Raw genomic sequence first — 24,497 nt, 5'->3', positions numbered from 1 at the left:
TAAAATTATGCTGTTTGGCGTTCTCTGAATTTCTAGATGTATGGATTGTTTTCTCTCCTTATTTTTGGAAAATTTATAGCCATTATTTTTTCAATGTTTCTTTTACTTCTTTTCATTCTGTGATTCTAATATACATATAATATACAGTGTTTTATTTCCCAGTGCTCCTAGATACTCTATTTTCTTTTTTCTCTTTGCCTTTTACTTTGGGTAATTTCTATTAATCAACATTGAAAGTTGTGGGTATCACTACACAACCTACCAGAATAGTTATTAATGAAAAAAATGAATAATAGGTGTTAGTGTAGATGCGGAAAAACTAAGTGTCCTATAGTAATTGGTTAAAATTTTAAAAGGCACAGTCACTTTGGAAACAGTTTAGCAGTTTTATAAAATGTTAAACATAAACATCTAGCAATTCCACTCCTACATATCTACCTAAGAGAAATGATGTGTCTACATAAGATGTAGACATAAATATTCATAACCTAAAACTGAAAATGATCCAAATAGCCATCAACTAGTAAGTGCATGAATAAACTATGATCTATTCATATAAAATACTTAGTACAAACAGAAATGATCTAATGATATATAATGCAACATGGATGAACCTCAAAAGACATTATTCTAGGGCTGAGGATGTTGGTTAGTGGTAGAGCACTAGCCTAGCATGTGCATGGCATGGGGTTTGATCCCCAGCACACATACCCTCCCCAAAGAAAAAACCCTCTAAATGAAAGTAGTCACATAAAATATTGTTTTACAAAACCATTTTAAATAGTTTCACATATTGTATACATTGCAGTATATAGAAGACTACATTTTGTGTTGTTATTTATGTGTCGTGCAGAAATAGTAATTCTAGAGAGAAAAAGTAGATCAGTGGTTGCCTTAGGTGGGGTAGGTACTAGTGATGACTACAAATAAACATGAAGAAACTTTTTGGGGTGAAAATGACATACATCTAGATTGTATTGATAGTTGCAAAAACTGTAATTTACTAAAAATCGTACATCAAGAAATATAATTAAATTCACCCATTAAAGTTCAAATAAAAAGATAACTAATAATGGATAAGTAGGAGTACAAATGAAGCATGACTGACAGTATATTGTAGAAGTTCAGTGATAGGTTAAGGATGGTTCTTTATACTGTTCCTTCTACTTTTGTGTATGTTTGAAAATTGTCATGATAGTGTGTTGTTTTTTTTTTAAAGCCACTATACAAAGGTATGAGGGAACCAATATTCTCTTATATTGCTAGCAAGAATGTAAACTGGTTCAATCTCTCTAGAGAAAATTTGGCAATTTCTAGCAAAATGGCAAACCTTTGTCTTCTTTGATCTAGTTATTCTACCCCTCTAATGTATAGAAATATCCTTCTGCATATTCCAAAAACTATTCATACATGGTAATTTATTAAAGGATTATTGATAATAGCAAAATATTGGAACAAAAACGAAATGCTCATTAGTTAGGCACTGGTTAAATTTTGATGTCTCTCTCAAGACTCAGATACTCTACAGCCAATTTATTGAGTGATGAAGCCCTTTCTTTGCCACTGGCAAAAGATAGCCAAGTGAAAAAAAAGGAGTTATAAAACAGTGAAATAGTTATAGTACACAGTATTTAGTAATGTATAGTACATTAGGCTTTGTGTAAAATGAAGAAAAAAATAGAATTTTTTTCTTGGACATGCATAAAATATCTCTGGAAAGAAACAAAAAAATTACTTTGGTTTACTACTGTAATGCAAACTAGGAACAGGTAGATATGTGGTAAGGGTATCTCACTGCATACTAATCATTCTTTTTGAATTTTGAACCATGATCATATATTACCTACTCAAAATTTAAATTAAAAAATAAAGACCCCAATAAATGGTCATATTATATACAGGGAAGCAGCTAAGAATGAAAGCTGATGTCTACAGATTCAGTATTACCCTTATCCAACAAGCAATGAACCTGACATATACCCTAGATGAAGTTTCACTCATGTACACCAGGAAATATACACAAGAATTTTCATAGAAGCCTTGTAAATAATGGCAAAAACTAGAAATAAGTATAATGTCTGTTGACAAGTGGGTAAATAATGGCATCACACAATACAATACTATATAGAAGTGAACATGAACACATTACAGCCACATGCAGCAGCTGAGTGTTATAATGCCTGGGAGGCTGAGGTAGGAGGGAAAAAAATGAATGACAGTTGATTTTTCATCAGAAAAAAAAAATGTAAGTGTATGGCGATCTTTAAAGTTCTGGAAGGAAAACAAAACAACTTGTCAACCTAGAATTCAATATTAGTGAAACTATCTTTCAAAACAATGGTCTTTGTCAGTTAAGCAGAATACAGCTTGCTTTGTTAGATTTGACTAAAGGGAAGAAATTGTGGAAAACTGGAAGTCAGGAGGGAGGGAGAAAGGAAGGTTTACCTCCCTTGCCCCTCTGTTTCACGACATCCCATAGCACTACAGATCCTCTCTCACACTACTTGGTGCTTCTTCCCCTCATCAATCATCTTCAGGATGTAGCCAGTAGTAATTCTTCTTTGTCCTCCCATTTCCCTTGCTTTAACTGCTAATATATGGGTTTATCACACTATGTATACAGATCTTCTAATACCTTTCAAAGTAGTTCTATGAATTATATTCTGTCTATTGAATTAACTAGCATGGTTTACATTTACCTAACTAGACCTTAATTGAACTGTATCTTAATCAAATAGAAAAGGGCTGGCACATACCCAGCAAGTGCAAGGCCCTGAGTTCAAACTTCAGTACCAACAGAACAACAACAAAAAAAGGAAACAACAGTGAATTTATTGAAGATTAATTGCTACAGAGCAAAGAAAAAATTACTACTTTTCTCACTTTCAAAATTAGCAGGGAAAACTTTTTCAAGGTAGCAAGATTTAGGAAAACTATAGATTATAGGCTTAAACCAACAAATTAAATATTAAGAAATATATGATTTGATGCCTTGATATGAGCAAAATATTGTAACAATTACAAAAAATTTCAATTTTTTTTTCATTTTTCTTCATTCCAGTGAAACCTGACAGTATGTTATTGTTCTGTGAACCAAAAATATTAATGAGAAAAGTTAAAAGGTTCAGTTCTATGTTTTTCAGTGATCTGACAGCACAAGATTAAGCCTTTTAAATAGCAGAAATTTCAAATATGAATTTATACCCTTGATAATAAATGTGTGTGTACATACATACATCTAGTATCTCTTTTAAAAAGTAACCGTTCTTCCTAATACCAGTAATTTTTAGTCTACTTCTTTTTACACTCTCATTTGTGTGCATCTACACTGACCAAGAGAATTGTTAAGCTTTCTTTCCTTTATAGTTGTACAAGAAAAATAATATTTTTCAAAATTATACATTCACATTCCTCTACATTCTGATATATACCAATGTGGGTGGAATAGAATATATCATCACTTGATCACTTTCCATCCCTGCCAACATAAATTTGCCAACAGCTTAAACCTCTCTCTTTCCCCATAAAATGACAACAGTTTCAACTACTTCACAAAACTAACAAAAGGTACAATAAATATCACAATTAGAGAAAAAGATGCTATTCATAAATAGTACCAAATGAAATGCTGAGTTTCTAACCACAATCAATATAAACAAATGTACATATTTGCCTTTAAGTACAGATCCTGACAACAAAGTATTCTAATAAAATGGTAAGGAGCAAAACAGTGCTGATGAGATTTAAGGAATAAAATTAAGACCACCAATTGCCCCAAAAAGGAAGAACATCTCTCTCTTCCTCAGAGAAAAGAAAAAGAAATAGAAAACTAAATAGTCTACATTTCTTTCTAAAATAAATACGCTTCCCTGTCACAGATTGGTAAAGATAATGGATGGAATATTGGAAAAGGTATTAAGTAAGAGTTGACCAACATAATTAAGAGTCAAGAAGCAGTAAGAGTGCTATATGTTGTAGAGAACGGTTATACTGATTACTGCCCCCCCCCCAAAATGTACCTTCATAATTAGCTTTTCTTCCTTTTGGTTGAAATCTAAGTTACAAACACAATAAAAAGGAAAACAACTTGGTTGTAATATAGTGGAATGCGAAGTTAGGTACAAATGCTGTGTTTATAATATAGTACAATAAAGCAACGTAATCAGAAATGATTAGTGATCTACTATTACATATGTGTGCATTCTCTCAAATTCTCTGAAACTCTAGACCCACTTAGTTCCATGAAAGAGAAGAGTTGGCCTTCTAGGAAAATTGACATATTTGCACATATACTTTTTATTCTAATGCAAATGCTACTAGCAGAACTAGTTCACTCCTTCAGTGATCCTTGTTGGCTTAATGGCTATTAGGCAAATACCTACTGTCCCATCACTCATCTTTGCCTGACATGCTGAAATATATGAACATTTACTTTCCTTTGTGTAAAAGAAGGTTGAGAAGGCACCATTAAAATCTGCTTTTATTTTACATAAAACAAGCTCCATACTCTCTTCCCAAGAGAGATGTTTTGGCTTTGTTACCTGTGAAATGTAGGTATCAGTATTTAACCAGTCTAAAAGAAGACAACAGAAAAAGATCAGTCAGAATTTAATTAACTTAGATATATGTAAGTCTCCCAACTTCTCAATTCTGTTTTCTTTTCTAGGGGAGGAATGAATTTGAGGTCCATTTTGTTCAAATACATACATATATACATACAGCAAATCTTCATGTCTTTAGAAAATAAAGCTTAAAAAGAGTCAACTCAGGTAGAGTTAGATAATATTATAATTAGCTGATTTAAGATAACTCTCAATAAGACTCTTCATTTGAAAAAACACTGAGGGATGAATAAAAATAGAATCAGTTTTCCCTGTAAAGATCAGCTTAACAAAACCAGAGTTTTCAGAGCCTCCCAAACTGTAGAAGGCAGATCTTCACAAATGTGTAATTACAACATGGGTATAGGATTTTTATGAAGATAGACATATATACCAGATGATAGTGATGAAAATATAGTAAAGTACATACTTTACATTAAACATTTTATATGTATATAATAATTATATATTTGTATAAGACAGAATCTTAGACACTATATAGGTAACCTATATATATAATTTTAGTTTGTCAAATGAATAAAATTTAAAAATACATGATAGAAATAATGTATTTTGCAAACATAATAAAGTCTGTTAAATTCTGACTTCCTGTCTAAGTACCTTGAATGTCTATCTCCACAGAAAGATTTTCTGCTCCTTCACCCGAGTTATTTCTTATTACTCCTTCAGAGGTCTGCAAGTGTTAGCTCACCCAGAAAATTTTTGCTGGCATACCAGACCAGATCAAGTCCTTTGTTATGCTCTCTCATTACACACTGAAATTATCTCACAAAATTGCAATTACATAGTAGCATAACTACTTATTTAGTGTCTCTTAGCTCTGTAAGGTTTTTGAGAACAGAACCTATCAATCTCATTTCCTATTTTATTCTTAGAACTAAGCACAGACTTTTACAAAAAAAAAAAAAAATCAATGAACAAATAATTATGGATTAACTGTTAAAAGAATTTTCTGGTTAAATATTTAAGTAAAATAAAATACTATTACACACTCCCTGTTTTTTTTAATAGAACCACCATATTTCTATCTGCTCATTTTTCTTCTGGTATGGAAAATATATTTCACTTTTCTCTTAAGGTAAATTCAAATAAGACAGAAAATTACCCTTTTGGCATTACTGGGGCTGACCTCAGAGCCTCATGCTTGCTAGGCAGGTGCTCTGTCACGTGAGCCACACCTCCAGTCCTTTTTACTTTATGTTTTGGAGATATGGTCTTGTGTTTTTGTTCAGGCTGGCCTGGAATGAGACCCTCCTGTTTACTCCTTCCACATAGCTAGGATGATGGGCACATGCCACCACACTCAGCTTTTATTGGTTGAAATGGCATCTCAAAATTTTTTTTGGCGTGGGCTGGCTTCAAATCCCAATCTTCCTAGGTGTGAGCTACTGCATCTGCCTTAGAAAGTATTCCTTTTAAGAAACATTACTACTTAAGTAATCCAGACAACTAATTTCTTTCACTTAGCATTGTCCATGTTATATAAGATTTGATTCTTCTTAATATTATTTTTATATGAGCAGCAGCAGTAATAAGTTAGCAAGCAATGAAATAAGTCAATATGCAACATTTTAAATAAAAATACTTTTGAAAGTTAAAAGCACTTTTACATCACAACAGTACAGTTAACAAAGATGATACAGAGGAGGAATACAGGGAAAATCTCAAAAGGAAAAAGGAATACTTATGCTTACAAATAATTTATGTCTTTTAATACTTATTTTCCTCAAAAATCAGTAGAGAATAAAATGGTTTTGGTGCCCCAGCTATCTTTCTTTGACACTACCTCCTCATATGTTTTTTTTGTGTGGTACTAGGGTTTGAACTTAGGGTCTCACACTTGCCAGGCAGAAACTCTACCATTTGGACCATGCCCCCAGTCCCCTCACATGCTTTTTTAAGGCAACAGCTCAGCTCTTCAACATCACTATGGTTCTGATGTGGCTGTTCATGTAGTATCTGCTTCATCCCTAGCCGTGCAGTTGGCTTGTCATCAGCCAGTCAAAAATCTTACCACATTCTCCTAACACAAGTGACTAATCCAAGTGGTGGATATTTGCCCAGGCTAGGCCAGAGATCTTCCCAAGATATTTTTGGGATTGCAAATAGGAATAGGGAGCTTATTCCATCCTTAGTTAGTTTACTAAGCTCAGTCTAGACCAGCAGCTCTGAGAGAAACCAAAAGAGAAGACATGAATTTTTACTCCCTGGATTCAGAAGATCCTAAATCTACAATTCTTGCTTTTCTGTGGTTTAGGTATGTAATAAATCTCTCCCTGTTCTAGCTAGCTTGAGTAAAAATTTTCACGTATAATCAAAAAGTCCTAATATAGATCCATATTCTAGGCATCACAAAAATGAATGTCAATTTTTAAAAAAAAATAATAGTTTAAAAATACTGCATAACTTATAAATCTAAAAATGATACTATATTCTAAACTCTTCTTCCCTCCTACAATTTTAGATGTATAAAAGTCAATTTTTAAAGAGGCACTATGTACATGTACTCTTTTTTGTTTTACATCCTAGTTTATTTCTTCAGCTTTATACTTTCCGACCTTCCTACAGAGCTTTAAATTTGAACCATCCTATTTTTTTAAACTTCAGTCTCATTTTTGGTATCTCAGTATTCCTTTCACACAGCACAATACTGCTGTGGGCATGTGAACAATGTTGATGTTTTAATGTTAGATATCTTCTCCATCCTTCAAAGATATTCTCAAATCTCTATGAAAATGCTAATTATAAATTTTATTTCATTTAAAATTTTTGGTTTCCAAAATCAATAATACTTCTTTCAGAACTTTTTCAGTTTTCTTCCACTATATTTTTTCCATGTTGAAAGAGTTCTTCATATGTCTGATTATTCCTTAATCTCTATTAGTATTTAAAAATAAGGACATAAGCAGTTAATCGGAAGCCTTGTGAGCATTTCTGGAATTCCTTGACGAGATTTTTTTTTAAGGTAATCAAATAAGTAACTGGATACTTTAGAAGGAATCTTTAAATGCAAATGTTACTGCTACAACATCGTTTTTTAGAGGAAAAGAAAGCAGTAATACTAATCCCCAATTCCACCGTGGCCCTAAAGCCTGATGAATGGCCTGAGTGAGAAATCTTCAAGTAACTACTTTATCTATACACTCCGAAATTATTGCAGTTCCTACTCACAGTTTCCTATCTTGCATGTTCAAATTCTATAGCTGCTGTTGGAAAGTAGAAGACAAAGCAGAAAGGTTTCCTCCTATCTTATACAATAAAGGATAATCTTATATTAACTGTTACATAGCTTTTTAGAAATGTTTTGCAAATAATCAATTACGTATGTATTTAAAGATAAGAGTTTCACAATAGTTATTCAATGAAACATATTCAGATATTTCCTTTGCATTTTGCAGTGATGATAAATAGTTTCACAATCCACAATTTAGTGGATTGTGGATACAATAGTATCCACTAAATAAATATAAACAGATGAATCTGTGGCTTGCTCTCCTGTGCTTCAGTTACCACTCCTTTCTCCCTTCTGAGCTCCAGAAAATTGTAGGCATCTTTTATTCACCAATTATCGTTCTCTATTCTCTTTTAGCTTTATTTCTCTCATTTACTTCTATTCTATAAAAAATAAAGTGCTTGTAGTGACCAGAGAATCTATGTATCACAATTCCATTTATCCCTAAGGCTAAAAGTAAAATTGTTATATATGTCCAAAATTAAATCTAAATACTTAAGTGAAGAAATGAAAATTTCTTTTTGAAGGAAAAGTTTCTTCCTCAAACAAAATAATAAAAAATCAATCCTCAAACACAACAAAAAAAGCAATGTATTTATAAGAAATAAAGAGTACTTACACAGCAAGACTACTCAAAACATATTGAACGTGCTCACATTCATCTGGAAATGACACACTGGCTGATGTAAAACAACAAAGTGCAGTCTGAAGAACTTGAAGCTGCGGCAAAGGAACCTGCCATCTTCCAGCATAATCTTCAACTACCTGATAGGGAAGCAATACAAAAAAGTAATTAGAATAGAAAATGTTCCCAACTTTTCAAGTTTAAAAATGTGTTTGTAATTTATGAGATACTCTAAAACATTAATTCACCATAAATACAGATGACTTATCTCTATCCTATCTCTATAGGGAAAAGTCCTGTGCTATTTTCATTTTCTTGGTATACATCTGAAACTAAAATTATCTTTGAAAACATGAAAAAAATGCAGTATATCAATAACAGTACTCTTCAACTACCACATCTTTACCAATCTTTGTAACAAATGTCTTTCACTTCCCACATCCAGCTTTTATGAAAATGTCAATGATTAAAATTAAAATAGCTAAGCAATAGAATATAGTAATAACTAGAAATAATCATGCATTATTAATTTCATTATTTATAAAGCTCAAAGCATTCTGTCAGTAAATGAGCGTTAAGACAGAGTAGTATGAGTGCTCTGATTATGAATATTTAACCTATACCATACTATGGGAAAGAGTCCAAAAGAACACCCGCCTGAACAGATACCTGAGGATTCATTTTTCTTACAATTCTCAACAGTGAATGAAGTTAAAGAAAAATTCTTAATAAAACTCATTTGTCATTTTGACCTTCTCATCAGGATAATTTTGTAGATAGACTGTAAAATTAAAAGTCATACTTTAAAAACACGAAAATGATTTAGAAATAGATTCTGGTAAGTTAAAAGTTGCTTGGTATCTGCAAAAGACATAATCTGTACTAGCAAGCAGCCTGAAACCCAGTACTTTGGGTGCTTAATAAAGTATGCAAAACTCTTTGAAATTCACTACTCCTTAAAGTTGCTATTTTTACAATATGAAGGTCTTTAATAGTTTCTATGAATAAGGTAAGGCTAAACCTTTTCAAAAAGGAAAATGGAGTAAGCACTATAAATCTAAATCATATTTCATATCTGACTGCTAAAAAGAATCTTGAAGATTATCTAGTCAACCTATTAGAACATGAATACCTATTATGTATCATTCCCAGAGGGTTTAACAATATAAATAATTGCTACTGATACATAATTCACCACCTCAAGACAATTTAAGTTTACATACTCATTTATCAGAAATTCATTACAAAGCAAAAACTGTGACATCTATGTATCAGTTCTAGTTTGGATTTCTAAAATGATACAAAAATATGCAAGTCTCATAAAATATTATATGTCAGCTATCATATACTTCATTATACTTTATTCTCTAGATTAAGTATCTTCCATCCTTTCAACTATTTCAAATATTACTCAGTAGTCTCTAAAATTTTCATAGTTTTCAATAGCATATCCTGTTCATGCTCTAAATTATCATCCATATTCCTTTCAAACATAGATCCCAGAATGGAACATAAGACTCTAGGCTGAATTCAGTCAGAATCAATGACACTATCACATCCCTGTTTGGGGCTCTATGATTATATTAATGCAGCTTGAGGGTTTATTTTATTGATTTTGGGTCAGCAAAAATGCTGTATCTTTTTCACACAAATTGCTATTAAACGAGTTCTACATAACTTAAGTTTCATTTTTCCTATTCTTAGTGTCAACCCAAATCATCATTCCTGCATTTCTACCTAATTTAGCATTTACTCTCAGTTCATGTCACCTATAAATCTAAGAGGGAGGTTTATCAAAGTTATTATCATCATTTTTATTTTACAAAAAAATAATTCACACACAGACTGATTATAGGGCCAAGTTCAGGTCTTTCAATAATACATTACGGGCCATTAATCAATATCCTTTTAGTAAGGACGTGTAATCAGCTGCTCATATTAAACCCACTCCCCATTTCTCTATTTGTTCATAATAAGAAAATTTGCTAAACAAAGAAGAAAAATGAAAGTTGAAAACCACATATGGTAAGTCTGCCACATCTCCCATGTTACTGCCAGATTTTTCTATTACCTATTTTTTAAAAAGTAGAAATTAATAGTTGCAACAATCTGGTTTAATGAACCCATAGTGAAAGTTAGAGATTGATATGCTTTTCTTACTATTCTCAACCATTTACTTAATAAACCTTAGTAATTTTAATTGACATTATATTACTTTTAGTGGTTGATGGTCCCATAACACACCATTTTGGAAAATGGTATACTTGCCCATATCTAGACTAACATCAATTCTTCAGTTCTCTGATTCTTCAAACATTACTATGGTTCTATGCAAAGTGTTCCCTACAGTATACCAGGATAAAATTTAAACTTACTTTAAAAAAGACCCTATAAGCATTCCTTATCTATTTAGGGCTTTAGTTCTTTTAACCACATTTCATTCCTAACTTGAAAATCCTCTTGTTAGAAAAGATATTTTTAGTGAAGTAGTTCTATTTTCTACCTAAGCAGAAAACTGACCCCCTTCACTCATATTTGCTACTTTAACAGAAGATAAAAACTTTCACAGAAAAGAATGAAATTAAATGAAGTCTTAAGAATTCATCCCATCCAAGAGGAAAGAAAATATATCAAAATCATACTAAACTAGTTCAACACAAAAATACATAAAAGTTTAAAACATGCAGAGTATTATACTTGCTAATAAAAGGATTCCACATTTAACACTATCATATTAAGTTCAAATACATTTCATAAAAGCAACTGAGCTATCAAATAGTTTTTACAGTTACAAAACTCACCTCAAAACAAACACAAATACAAAATAAAGGAGCTCTTGTGAGTCAAGAAAGAATATGGGGAAATTATAATACAGATGATAAAGAATTATCTCCATACTTAAAACCAGCCTTGGCTTGACAGATGATTGCCATTAATCACACCATAAAGAAACTCTTTGAGCTGAAATATTTGTTATTATTTAAAATCAGTTACGACTTCTTCAGTTTTTTAAAATATTCTGTTAAATTGCATTCTACTAGTTTTTACATGAACAGTATATAGCATTTTCATTTATCTTTCCTATGTGTTACTTCAAATCCTTATCACAGAAGTAATTTTTTTTTTGCATTCCCACAATAGAAAGTTTTTCAAATAAAATGAGGAACATTTTATTTCCAATATACTTTAATGGCACAACTTTTTTTTTCTTCTTTTTGTAGCCACAACATTTTCTGCATGCCAGAAAATGGAGTCAGAAAACAGGATGTGTATATTGGTGAATGAAATAGAGGTGAGAAGGGTAAACAGCAAAAATTCATTCAGAATTCCCCTCTTCCATTTTGATTCTTCGATCTGTGTCCTTTACCTAAATTCTGGATATTGTGAGTTTAGAGCAAACTTTTTCTCTTTACTCCCCATTCTTGTTTGTAAAGTAGGAATTTAGTCCTAAAAAAATACCTCTGTGAGGACAAATTTCATCCTCCTCTAAAATTCACTTACTTTATAGAAGTGAAGTTAACAAAACTTAGAACCACCAGCTCAAGGTCAAGGCTAATGTACAGTTTTGGTTCTCTTCACCTTGAATTTTCAGCATTCACTGCATTTGAGTGAGGTCAGAGCCTGGAAATAGCTTAAGATCTCCTCTTATATAAAAAAAAGTAATTTTAAAATTTAAATAAATGTCCATCTCTGTCAGTTTTGTCAATTTTCATTTCTGAAGTCAGAAGGGAGAATAATACATGAAACACTTCCTTCATAAGCATTAAAGTGCCTGGATAATGGAACCCCAAAATATATGCATGGAGAGAAACAGATGAAGACAAAATTGAGAGATGAATAAACACTAACACGAGGTACCAGGTTTGCTCAGTTTCAAGATGAACTAAATTTGTTTTTTAAAAAAAAAAAATGATGCACTTATATTAAAATAACAGTGGCAGAATTAATAAAAAGAGAACATGAGGATTAAAATATATTAAAAAAAAACCAGGGACTTCCTGAAGAATAAGCATTCACTCTAAACTCTTATTCCTATAATGCTAGTAGCTATTTGGGAGGCTGAAATTGGGAGGATTGTGTTTGGAGGCCAGCCCATACAAATAGTTCACAAGACCTCATCACCAAAATAACCAGAACAAAATAGACTGAAGGTGTTGCTCAAGAGGTAGAATGCCTGATTTGCAAGTATGAAGCCCTGAATTCAACCGCAGTCCCACACAAAAAAATTAATTAAAAAATTCTTAAAAGTCAGACTAGAACTGGAAAACATCATTCTGAGCGAGGTTAGCCTGGCCCAAAAGACCAAAAATCGTATGTCCTCCCTCATATGCACACTTTAGATCAAGGGTAAACACAACAAGGGGATTGGACTTTGATCACATGATAAGGCAAGAGCACACAAGGGAGGTATGAAGATAGGTAAGACACCAAAAAACTAGATAGCATTTGTTGCCCTCAATGTAGAGAAACTAATGCAGAACCTTTAAGGAAACAGAGGCCAATAGGAGAAGGAGACCAGGAACTAGAGAAAAGGTTAGTTCGAGAAAAATTAATTTAGAATGTAACACATATGTACAGGAAAGCAATGCAAGTAAACTCCCTGTATAGCTATCCTTATCTCAACTAGCAAAAACCCTTGGTCCTTCCTATTATTGCTTATACTCTCTCTTCAACAAAATTAGAGATAAGGGCAAAATAGTTTCTGCCTGGTAGTGAGGGGGTAGGAGGGGAGAGGAAGGGGGCAGAGGGAAAGGGAGGGGGTAGAGGGAAGGGGGGAGAAATGACCCAAACATTGTATGCACATATGAATAAAAGAAATTTTTTTAAAAAGTCAGACTAGACATTAAGAGAGAAAAAAGGAGATATATTCCAGAACTAACTGTTCAGAAAGATGGAATTGGAGGACAAAAGAAGTAGATAGTTGTTACTTACTAGAAAGAAAGGATGACTGGTTCCAAAGATACCTGAGGCATAGAAGCTAACTGTAGGATAGAAATTTGAAGAATAAACCACACTAGAAATCCAACTATGGAAAATGCTTCTTTAAAAAAAGATGGAAAATTGATAAGAGCAGATGAAAAGCCATACCTTGAAGACTAAGATTGGTAACATAAAATCTGTACAAGGTAACAGATTTTTCAAAATCTGCACAGATCTGAAAAATAATAAAGCAGGAAGATTATCTTAAAATATCTTAAGCATTTCAAATTTATAGGTAATGCAAACAGTAATATGTGGTATAGCCTGGTGCCAATAAAGTATTCCAGGAACTCAACTAGGCCTCAGGGGAGTAAACAAGAAACAGCACTGAACAGAAACAAAGTAGATGGTCAGTCCGGGGTTTCATGTTTGGGCTAGTTAAGATTTTTCTTAAGTCAGAAGGATGAAGGTTGTAAAATCTGTTTGATACTGAATGCTTTTTGATGAATTCAGAACTCCTTGACTTGAATTGTAGAAAATAACGAGAGAAAATTGAAGGAGCAAAAAGCAAAGAGAAAGGAAAAGGAACATAAGAGGGGTGGACAAAATTTTAATAGCCTAAAAAATAAAACACAGCTGTGTATCTCTAAAATGACATATCCTACTATTGCTGAAAGAAATGTGACAAAAAGAATGTTTATACTGTCAATAAATCAAACAAATTGCTGAATGCCTGTGGCTCACACCTATAATCCTAGCTACTCAGGATCAGGAGGATTGTGGTTCGAAGCCAGCCCAGGCAAATAGTTAAGCCCCAATCTCAAAAAAAAACAATCACAACAAAAGGGCTGGTGGAGTGGCTCAAGGTGTAGGCCCTGAGTTCAAACCTAAGTACTACAAAAAAAAAAAAAAAAAAAAGAAAGAACTCAAATTAAGTAAGACCTAGAACAACTAAAAACAGTAAAAGAAAAGGTCTAAAATTACATGGAGTAGAAGAGATACTGTCTTCACTGGACTTCAAAACAAACTTTAGAAACACCAAAAGCAACTTCTTTTCAGGTAACTGCTGATGGTTATTATATAAGTGACACAAGTGTGGGGAACAAGAAGAGTGCTTTTACAATTCATTCAGTAGGCCTTAGAATTTCAGGAGAGTGGCAACAGTCCAGGTAACAGAGAAATACAGAAAGAAAGGCAAAACATTGGGGCTGAGGAGACTATAGGGCAATGACTATGCTTGGAACTTTATACACCACAAGTGGTGCATACTTTGCAAGAGAAAGAAGAAGCTATGCCACTGCATGGATATAGTATTTATTTTCAGTACAAGAGTGCCAATATAATATAGAAGAGATAAAACAAAGATTTTAATATGAAGGAAATCTAAAGTAGGAAATACCAATTAAGAACTGGTGTCTAAGGTTGCTATCCATGGAAATTTGTAAAACTTTGTTAAAAAAAAAAAAAAAACACAATAGATACTACTTCTAAGAAGGAAGAAATGTTTGTTGGTAAGCTCTCCTAGTCAAAATTACAACATTTTGGCACAATTAACAACTTGATTAGGTTTTCTAGTAAAATTTAAATACAAGTTATGGATGCTGGCAGTAGACACAACAGACTGGCACCCTGCTGAGAAAACCAAATGACTTCGTAAAGTATTTTCTGTATGTAATGCTTAATATATGAAGTGTCCCCCAAAAGGCTTATGTATTGAAAGCTTGATCCCCAACTGGTGAATCCAATCATTGGGAGGTGACTGGATAATGAAGACTTGGACCAAACCAATAGATTAATCCACTGATTTGATGGCATGATTGGGAGGGAATGGAAACTTTCAGAAGCAGGGCTGAGCTGAAAGAAGTAGATCACTTAGAGTGTATTCTTAGGAGCTGCATCATGTCCTGGGCCCATTTCCATCCTTGCTGCCATGAAGTGAGCAGCTCTGTTCTGCCATGTGTTCCTTACCATGATGATTCTGCTTTGTTTCAGACTCAAAGCAATGGAGTCATCCAATAATAGACTGAAATCTTAGAAACCATGAGCCAAAATAAGTCTTTCTTCTCTTTAAGTTGTTTTCTCAAGTATTTGTTACCACAATGAAATAGCTAGCTAATACATTATGTATCCTATATTTTCCCTCTGATATTGTTAAATCCTATTGGCAAAAGTACTGTGAGCCAACTGTTCTATGTACTAAATTCAGGGAAATACTACTGTTTCTAAACTTAGTAAGTATGGGACTAGGTTCAGTAATAAATGCTTCGCCTACTGACCTTCTGAACTTTTAAAAAATATAAAACAAAAAAGGATTGGGGATTAAGTAATTATCTTTAATAGGACCATTCCCAATCAGAAGAAGATAACCCAAGCCTTAGCTGGAAAAATCTTCAGCTCTAAATAATAGAGGAATACAATAGACATTTTGGTTCAGATAAACGTATATTCTAGGAAGAAAGAAGTCTGGGTCTTAACCATTTTGGACTCTAGACTTTAAATTTGGTAATAGGAGATAATTCAGTTGTTCAAATTTGATACATTATTAGGTGATTGAATTTTATACATTTAATCCCCTGTATCAAAGCTGCTCATTTCCTAAATTAAGACCTGAAAGGAAATTTAAACTTAAAAACTATCATGGCAGGGGTGGGGATATATTCAGTGATAGAGCACAAGCTCAACAAAATTATGTCTGATGATTTGATATCCCCAGAAGCACAAAAATAAACAACAACAAAAAAATCGTAGCTAAGTCACAGAAGCACAGAAGCAGCCTCCTTTAAAAGAACTTATACGCTACAGATTGAAGCACTGCTAAAAGGAGAAAGCAAGTAAGTTCTACATTTCAGTAAAAATTATCAGTGATTCAAAAATCCATTACTTTTAAATGGGGATGGGTATCTTCAATGAAACTGTACCCTTAAACTAATGATTAACAATTTCTGTCTCTCCTTTTTTAAGGATGTATCAATTTGGCAGTTGAAAAAAATGTACCAATTCTTTAAATCAACAGAACCAAAAGTATACTGTTTATATAGCTCCCTTAATTGTTTCTTTTACTATTTATTTTTAAAAACTGCCACTATATTCCCAGATGTTTATAATCAGAATCCAATGCAATTTCATAGAATTCTTTTGGGCCTTGTCTCCACATTCAATAAGATGCTAAGTACTTTATTTCCACTACATTTCGAATAATTGTTCTTAGCTCTCCCTTTTCATTGCCACCACCCAGATAAGCTCTCAATTATGCATTTTCTAAATACTCCCTATAGCTTCCTTTTTGGTGTAGGCTTTCAGTCCTTATCTCCCCTCATCTGTCTTAAAAATAACATTTTAAGACTTATAATAGGACTGCTTTGAGCTTAAGCTCTTTAAATGTTCACAGAATTCAAACTCCTAAGCCAAGATCTGGACTAGTACATTTTCCAGTCTTAACATATACTTAACACATAACAAAATAGTTTCTGAGACGATGTTTAGTACGGTGGTTCTCAAACTTTAGTGCATATATAAATATGCAAGGTTTATGCAAAACATAGATTGCTAGACCCTATCCTCACTGGTTCATTATGTGCCAGGATCAGAAGTAAAATTCCTTATTTACTCGAAGTTTGTAAACACAGGATGACACATGGAAATCAAATAAATTAAGAAAAAACAAATGAGTTTTAACATTCTTACAATTCTGTTCCAATTTTATACCTTCTTCGCCTCGATTACAAATTATAAATATGTAAATTTGCATAATATTTGAAGAAAAAAATCATCCATATAACCATTATTAACATCAAATTAACATTTTCACTTTTCTAGCTAGATGTCTTGAGAGTAGATGCTTAACATTTCTGAGTCTCAGCTATATCATTCATAAAATGAAGATAAAAATTGTATTTATAAAGTTGTTACAAAGAATAAATGAGAATCTAGGGCAGGGACTGAGATTTCTTTCTTTTTTTTTTTTTTTCTTAAAGTGCAAGGAAGTAGCTTATGGGCCATACAGCCTTCATCTTAACTCAACCCTGCTATTTCATGGAAGAAGTCACATAAAATAAATGAATCTGCAGACTACACGAATGCTTACTTACAAGGTAAAATCAGGCAGTGCTATTTGTGTCACAATGGTTTACAGCAAAAGTTCATAATTTTGGTGTATTTTTATTATTATTGGTGTATTTATTTTTATGTCAAGTTCTGAAATATTTAAGGGAATCTGATTAAAACACCTTGGACCTATTCACAAAGAAAATGCAAATATAACTTTTTACAAACAATAGAGTTCAAAGTTGTCCTAAAAAATGCAAATGGTCTTAAAGGATTATCATCAAGAAATCCTCCTTCAGGCTGGAGATGTGGCTCAAGTAGAGCACCTGCCTAACAAGTACAAAGTCCTGAGTTCAAACGCCAGTACAGCCAAATGGATGACACAGATAGACAGATAGATAGATATTCTCTAGTGAAACAGTTCATCTGATTTTTCTCCCTCCAAATTTCAAATGTAAGTACAGTGGAAATGGACTGGCCTATAGTCAAACTATGTAATTCCTGTTACAAATTTTGTCACATAATTTTGGAATTATATTTTTCTAGGTCATTACATAGTTGCTGAAAACATCATTTTAGGGCTGAAATATTTTAATTTATGAGAGTTAAAAAATACTCCATTATTTTCAAGGGTTTGTTTATTTTTGAATTTTCAACTATTTCACTAATTATAATTAATGCTATGATTATCTTTATATCCAAGTTTATATTTTCGAAGAAATGAATGGTATAAGAAAAATGACTAAGTCAAAAGGCACAAGTTATTTTTCAGGTGATTTGTGATCCAAAGGTTGTGGTTCTCTTCCAGATGAAAATGAGGTACCAGTTTCACCACATCCTCATGAGCATGGAGTACGCACAAATTTTAGATGCTACTCTAAATAAATATTACTCTAAATTTTAGGTGCTGATCTATAATGTGAGAAATCTTTGGCAAAAGTTTTCAAAGGATGGTAAATTGACAGATAATAAAGTCCAAAAATGCATTTCAATTTTAAGTTGGCAGAATTTCCCAAGATTAAATCAAAATAATATGGAGAAGGCTGGAGGGAGTGCCTCAAACAGTATGATTGCCTGCCCTTGTAAGCTCGAGACACTTAGTTCAAACACCAGTGTCACCAAAAATAATAACATGGAGACTGAAACTTTAAATTTAATCATTTATAAACAATATTTAAAACAAACCCCATACCTCCTGCTTTAAAAATACAAGAAATAAACATAAAACAACAGGTTCGTATTCATCATGGTAACTTTTTTTTTTTTTTCATTTTTCTTTTATTATTCATATGTGCATACAAGGCTTGGTTCATTTCTCCCCCCTGCCCCCACCCCCTCCCTTACCACCCACTCCACCCCCTCCCGCTCCCCCCCCCTCAATACCCAGCAGAAACTATTGCCCTTATCTCTAATTTTGTTGTAGAGAGAGTGTAAACAATAATAGGAAGGAACAAGGGGTTTTGCTGGTTGAGATAAGGATAGCTATACAGGGCATTGACTCACATTGATTTCCTGTGAGTGTGTGTTACCTTCTAGGTTAATTCTTTTTGATCTAACCTTTTCTCTAGTACCTGGTCCCCTTTTCCTATTGGCCTCAGTTGCTTTTAAGGTATCTGCTTTAGTTTCTCTGCATTAAGGGCAAATTAAAACCACACTAAGATTCCACCTCACCCCTGTTAGAATAGCCATCATCAGCAACACCACCAACAACAGGTGTTGGCGAGGATGCGGGGAAAAAGGAACCCTCTTACACTGTTGGTGGGAATGTAGACTAGTACAACCACTCTGGAAAAAAATTTGGAGGCTAATCTTAAAAAGCTGGACATCGATCTACCATTTGATCCAGCAATACCACTCTTGGGGATATACCCAAAAGACTGTTACTCCAGAGGCACCTGCACACCCATGTTTATTGCAGCACTATTCACAATAGCCAAGTTATGGAAACAGCCAAGATGTCCCACCACTGACGAATGGATTAAGAAAATGTGGTATCTATACACAATGGAATTTTATGCAGCCATGAAGAAGAACGAGATGTTATCATTCGTTGGTAAATGGATGGAATTGGAGAACATCATTCTGAGTGAGGTTAGCCTGGCCCAAAAGACCAAAAATCGTATGTTCTCCCTCATATGTGGACATTAGATCAAGGGCAAACACAACAAGGGGATTGTACTATGAGCACATGATAAAAGCGAGAGCACACAAGGGAGGGGTGAGGATAGGTATGGTAACTTTTTTTATTTTGAGAACTGCTTCTCTGAGATAAGTATATCCCATTCACATGGGTTAGGAGGAAAATAAGTTGAGGAACTTCTGAGAGCTTAAATTTAATTTTTTTCCATTTTCTCTCTTTCACATTCATGAACATCTTTTTCTTTTACTGCCTTTGTCCTTTTTTTTTTTGACTGGTGTCTATTACTTCTACTCAATATTGCTTTTTTGTTAACATGTAATAATTCTACAAGAGGGATATATTGTGACAATTACATGTGTGCTTACAATATATCTTAATGACTAAATAACAAATACATACCCACATGTACTATAATACCTATCAAATGCATATTATAAGGTGTAATAAATGGCTGTGTCTACTGCAATAACTGACTGACTTTTGACAGACTGGGGAGGTTCCACTCTGATCATACCAGGTACAGGACTTAGTCAAGCCATTTAATCTCCCAGGCTTAGTCTCATTTTAGATCTGTAAAATGAGAATTAGGGTACATACCCTATGGGGTGGCAGATTAAATGAGATAAAACAGGCAAAGCACTTATGATCTCTCTGATCCATGGAACACACTGAAAAGATGAGTAATATACATATATAGAACATTCCTATAAAAGTTTTCCTGATATTAAAAAATTACATACATACATATAAAATTAGTGGTGCCATAGTTTGACTAGTGGTGCCAAAGTTCATGTGTTGGAAACTTAATTCCCAAATTCATATGTTAATGGTATTTAGAGGCGGAGCCTTTGGGAGATAAAGAATATTAGATGAGGTTCCCGGGATGGGGCAATCATGATGGAATTAGTGGTTTTATGAGGAAAAGAGACCTGAGTAAACATGCTAACTTGCTCTTGTCACATAATGCTTTCTACCACATTTGACTCAGCCCTCATCAGATTCAGCCCCTGAACCTTGGTCTTCCTAGCCTCCACAACTATAAGAAATTTCTTGTCTTAATAAATTATCCTGTCTGCAGTGTTCTATTTTAGCAACAGAAAATAGACTAAGACAATAGGTAATGGTAGGTAGTGAGAATGTAGACAATTTAAACTTAAGAATACCCAAAACATACTGGTAATGTGAGTAAACTCTAATTGTAAAAATACATGTATTAATAAACTGAGTACATACTTTTTGGGATAGTACAGATATGCCCATATTTTCAGAGAATACAGAGCAACGATGTTCATCTGTGTAGTAATAGCCACTGATATAATCACTTCTCTTCCTTCTGTGTCTTCTCCTTTTACCTCCCTGTGCTGTTTGCCACAAATGGAGCCAGAAAATGAACAGGTCCCCTTCTTTCTCAAAGATAGCGTATCACCCAGTCCTGAATGAATGAATCATGTTTTCCATGCCTTCACCTAGGCAGATAAGCATGGATAAACAAAGGTGCAGACTAGAGATCACTTTACATTCATAATCAGGCAAGTCAAGGGGCCGTGCAGATCAATTTAACCTACCTTTCTAAGCAGCTACCATTTTAGACCTCCCTTCTTTATTTACAGCTACTTACATGCACTTTCAACAGATGACTTTTTCTCCTGCTGGTGACCACTCACCCCATCCTGAAACATTCTTTTACCTTGCCTTCTGTGACACCAGTTTCCTGGTTTTCTACAATCTCTATAAGCCTCTCAAACTTCATTTTAAGTACCATCTTTTGCTATTAAGCCACTTAACTGGAGTTCCTCAAGCTTCAATTCTAAGCTCTCTTCTTTTTCCTACTCTGTTATTTTCTCTTTTGAGAGCTTATATTCACACTGCTCTAATAATGAAACCTCCCTTCTGAGCTATGGTTTCTTTAAATTCGGCTATCTCTGAGCTCTCCTTAGATAAGGCAAAAGTATCTTAATTCAGCATGTTCAAACTAAAGAATTTCAACATAGCTCAACTTACCTAAGAATTTCAAAATAGTCAAGCCTATTAGCCACCATTATAGTATTGTATATCTTTTCTTCATAGCAATAATCAAAGTTTTAACTGTACACAAAAAATAGGGGCAATGGCTGTTTGCTTAGCACTAGATCCCCAGAGTCTTTGTCAGTGACTAGCTTCAGTATATTCATCAGTCATTTTTCTACTGTTCAGATGGAGTCTTTCGGTTAATTTCCTATGCACAGCTACTTTGGAGTTCATGGTACAAAGTATTAATGTAGTACACTTTATAACATACTACACAAATCAACACCTTTCATATTTAAGTGGTTACTAGGGTCTCACCATTCCCTAAAGTCCTTACCATTTCATATTGATACACATTTAAAGTGGTATTCAATTGGCTAGATTTTATTGGTCATATTTTTAAAATGCTTTGCCAGATACATATTTTAACACAGATTTCTGAAATTTGATTTAAAATGCTCTTTTTTTCTTTGTAATTGTTAAGGTATAGCTTATCAAATTTTGGAAGGAAAACTTTTTTAAATGGCCTTCTTTTTGGCAGGACTGTGAAGTGATGCTATCATTAAAAACTTAAAAGCAATGAACTCCACTTCAAGACATTTTCTTCTGTCATTTTATGTACAAAACTAAAATTGAAGAGTAAACCCAGTACCTCATAAATGCTAGGCAGCCACTCTACAACTTAAGCCACGCCCCCAGTGCTTTTTTTTTTCCTTTGTTGTACTGGATGGGGGTACATTGTGGCATTTACAGAGGTTCTTACAACGTATCAAATATATCATACTTGAATTCACCACCTCATGGCTTTCATTTGTCCCCTCCCCCAGTTCCTGGAATTGTCTCAGTAGGTACACATTTTGTTGTACCTTATTCACCATCTTACCCTCTTCCTCCTCCCCCACATCTCCTCTTTCCCACTGTACCAACACTCCCTCCCCGCCCAGGCAGGACCTCTTCTGCCCTCCTGTTCTTTGAATTTGTAGAAGGAAAAAAGAAAAAAAAATAACATTTTTGCTTGTTTGAGATAAACAATAGGGAGTTTCCTTGTGATATGTATTATAACCCCATTTGGTTTATCTCCTAGAATTTTCTTCATTCTACCTTAGTCCTTTCTTGTGGTGGCTTCAGCTGGTTTAAGATTTCTATATTCATTCTTGTATAGAGAATATATAAACCATATTCAATTTCTTAGTTTCCTTCCTATACCCTACCCCTCCCATATGTGACTTCTCCTTAATGTGACCAGTGTTTCATAATTTCACTAATATTGCTGCATTTATATTGTCTGTATTCCACTTATGAGAGAGAACATGCAGCTTTTGGCCTTCTGAGCCTGGTGAAATTCACTTAAGATGATGTTTTCCAGTTCCATCCATTTACCTGCAAATAACAAAATTTCACTCTTCTTAGTGGCTGAGTAAAATTCCATCATGTATAAATATCACATTTTCTTAATACATTCATCAGAAGTGGGGCATCTAGCTATGCTTCCATAGCTAGCTGTTGTGAATAGCGCTGCAGTGAATATGGGTGCGCAGTTGCCTTTGTAGTAACCTGATTCACATTCCTCTGGGAATATCTCTAGGAGTGGTATTGCTGGGCATATGGCAGATATATTCTTAGTTTTTTAAGGAACCTCCATACTGTTTTCCATAGTGGTTGTACTAGCTTACATTCCCACCAGCAGTGTATGAGGGTTCCTTTTTCCCCATATCCTCGCCAACATTTATTGTTATTTGTGTTCTTGATGGTAGCTATTCTGACAGGAGTGAGGTGGAATTTTAGTGTGGTTTTGACTTGGCCAGAGATGGTGAGCATTTTTGCAGGTGTCTTTTTAGCCATTTGGACTTCTTCCTTTGAAAAGACTCAGTTCAGTTCATTTGCCCATTTCTTCATTGGGCCATTGAATTTTGGGGGAGTTTAGTTTTTGAGCTCCTTGTGTATTCTGGTATCAGTGCCTTGTCTGATGTATAGCTGGAAAAAAAATTTTCCCATTCTGTGGATAGCCTCTTCAATTTAGAAGCCATGTCTTTTGTTGTGCAGAAGCTTTTTAATTTCATGTAATCCTATTTGTTGATCCTTTCTCCTAGTTGCTGAGCCAGTTGAGTTATAATGAGGAAGTCACTGCCTATGTCTTTTGCTTCCATTGTATTCCCTGCTCTTTACTGTACTAGCTTCAGGGTTTTGGGTTTTATATTAAGGTCCTTAATTCATTTTGAGTTGAAACTTTACAGTGTAACAGGCATGCATCTAGTTTCAGTTTTCTGCAGGCAGATACCCTGTATTCCCAGAAGAGGCTGTCTTTTTCTCCATCCTATGTTTTTGGCACTTTTGTCAAAAATTAGGTGGGTCTAGCTGTGTTCATTCACATCTGGGTCTTCTATTCTGTTTTACTGGTCTTCATACCTGTTTGTGCCAGTACCATGCTGTTCTTATTGCTATGGCTATGTAGTATAATTTGAAGTCAGGTATTGTGATACCTCCAGCATTGCTCTTTATGCTCAGTATTGACTTGGCTATTCACGGTCTTTTGTGCTTTCATACGAACTTTAAGGTTGATTTTTCAATCTTTGTGATGAATGTCATTGTGATTTTGATGGGAATTGTGTTGAACATGTATATGGCTTTTGGTATTATTTTTCCAATAGGGTCTCAAGTTTTTCTCAGGGACAAGACTCAGACTATGATCTTCCTACTATGCCTCTTGTGTAAATGGAATTAAAAGGGAAGCTGCACCATGCCTAGTTTGTTATTTGAGATGGTGGTCTCACTGCCTTTACTTTTTTGCCCAGGGTGACCTCAAATCTCAATGCTTTGGATCTCTGTTTACAGATCTCCTACTCAGCGTAACTGGGATCACAGGCCAGTGCCACTATGCCCCGTCCCTTGAGATAGTTTTTTTAAGCA

At 34.0% G+C, this 24,497-nt stretch overlaps 1 protein-coding gene across 1 annotated transcript in view; it reads right to left on the bottom strand.

The window, feature by feature from the left end:
- Positions 1-24,497, bottom strand: part of Znf654 (zinc finger protein 654) — a 70,211-nt gene that overhangs the window by 38,524 nt on the left and 7,190 nt on the right. The window contains exon 2 of the mRNA XM_020178322.2: positions 8,474-8,619. Within this exon, the coding sequence (XP_020033911.2) occupies positions 8,474-8,619 (146 nt within the window). The remainder of the gene's footprint in view (positions 1-8,473; positions 8,620-24,497) is intronic.

This window comes from Castor canadensis, chromosome 5, assembly GCF_047511655.1.
Source record: "Castor canadensis chromosome 5, mCasCan1.hap1v2, whole genome shotgun sequence".
In the NCBI taxonomy this organism is placed as follows: domain Eukaryota; kingdom Metazoa; phylum Chordata; class Mammalia; order Rodentia; family Castoridae; genus Castor; species Castor canadensis.
The sequence above is the reverse complement of the archived record's forward strand: the minus strand, read 5'-3'. Positions and strand labels throughout refer to the sequence as shown.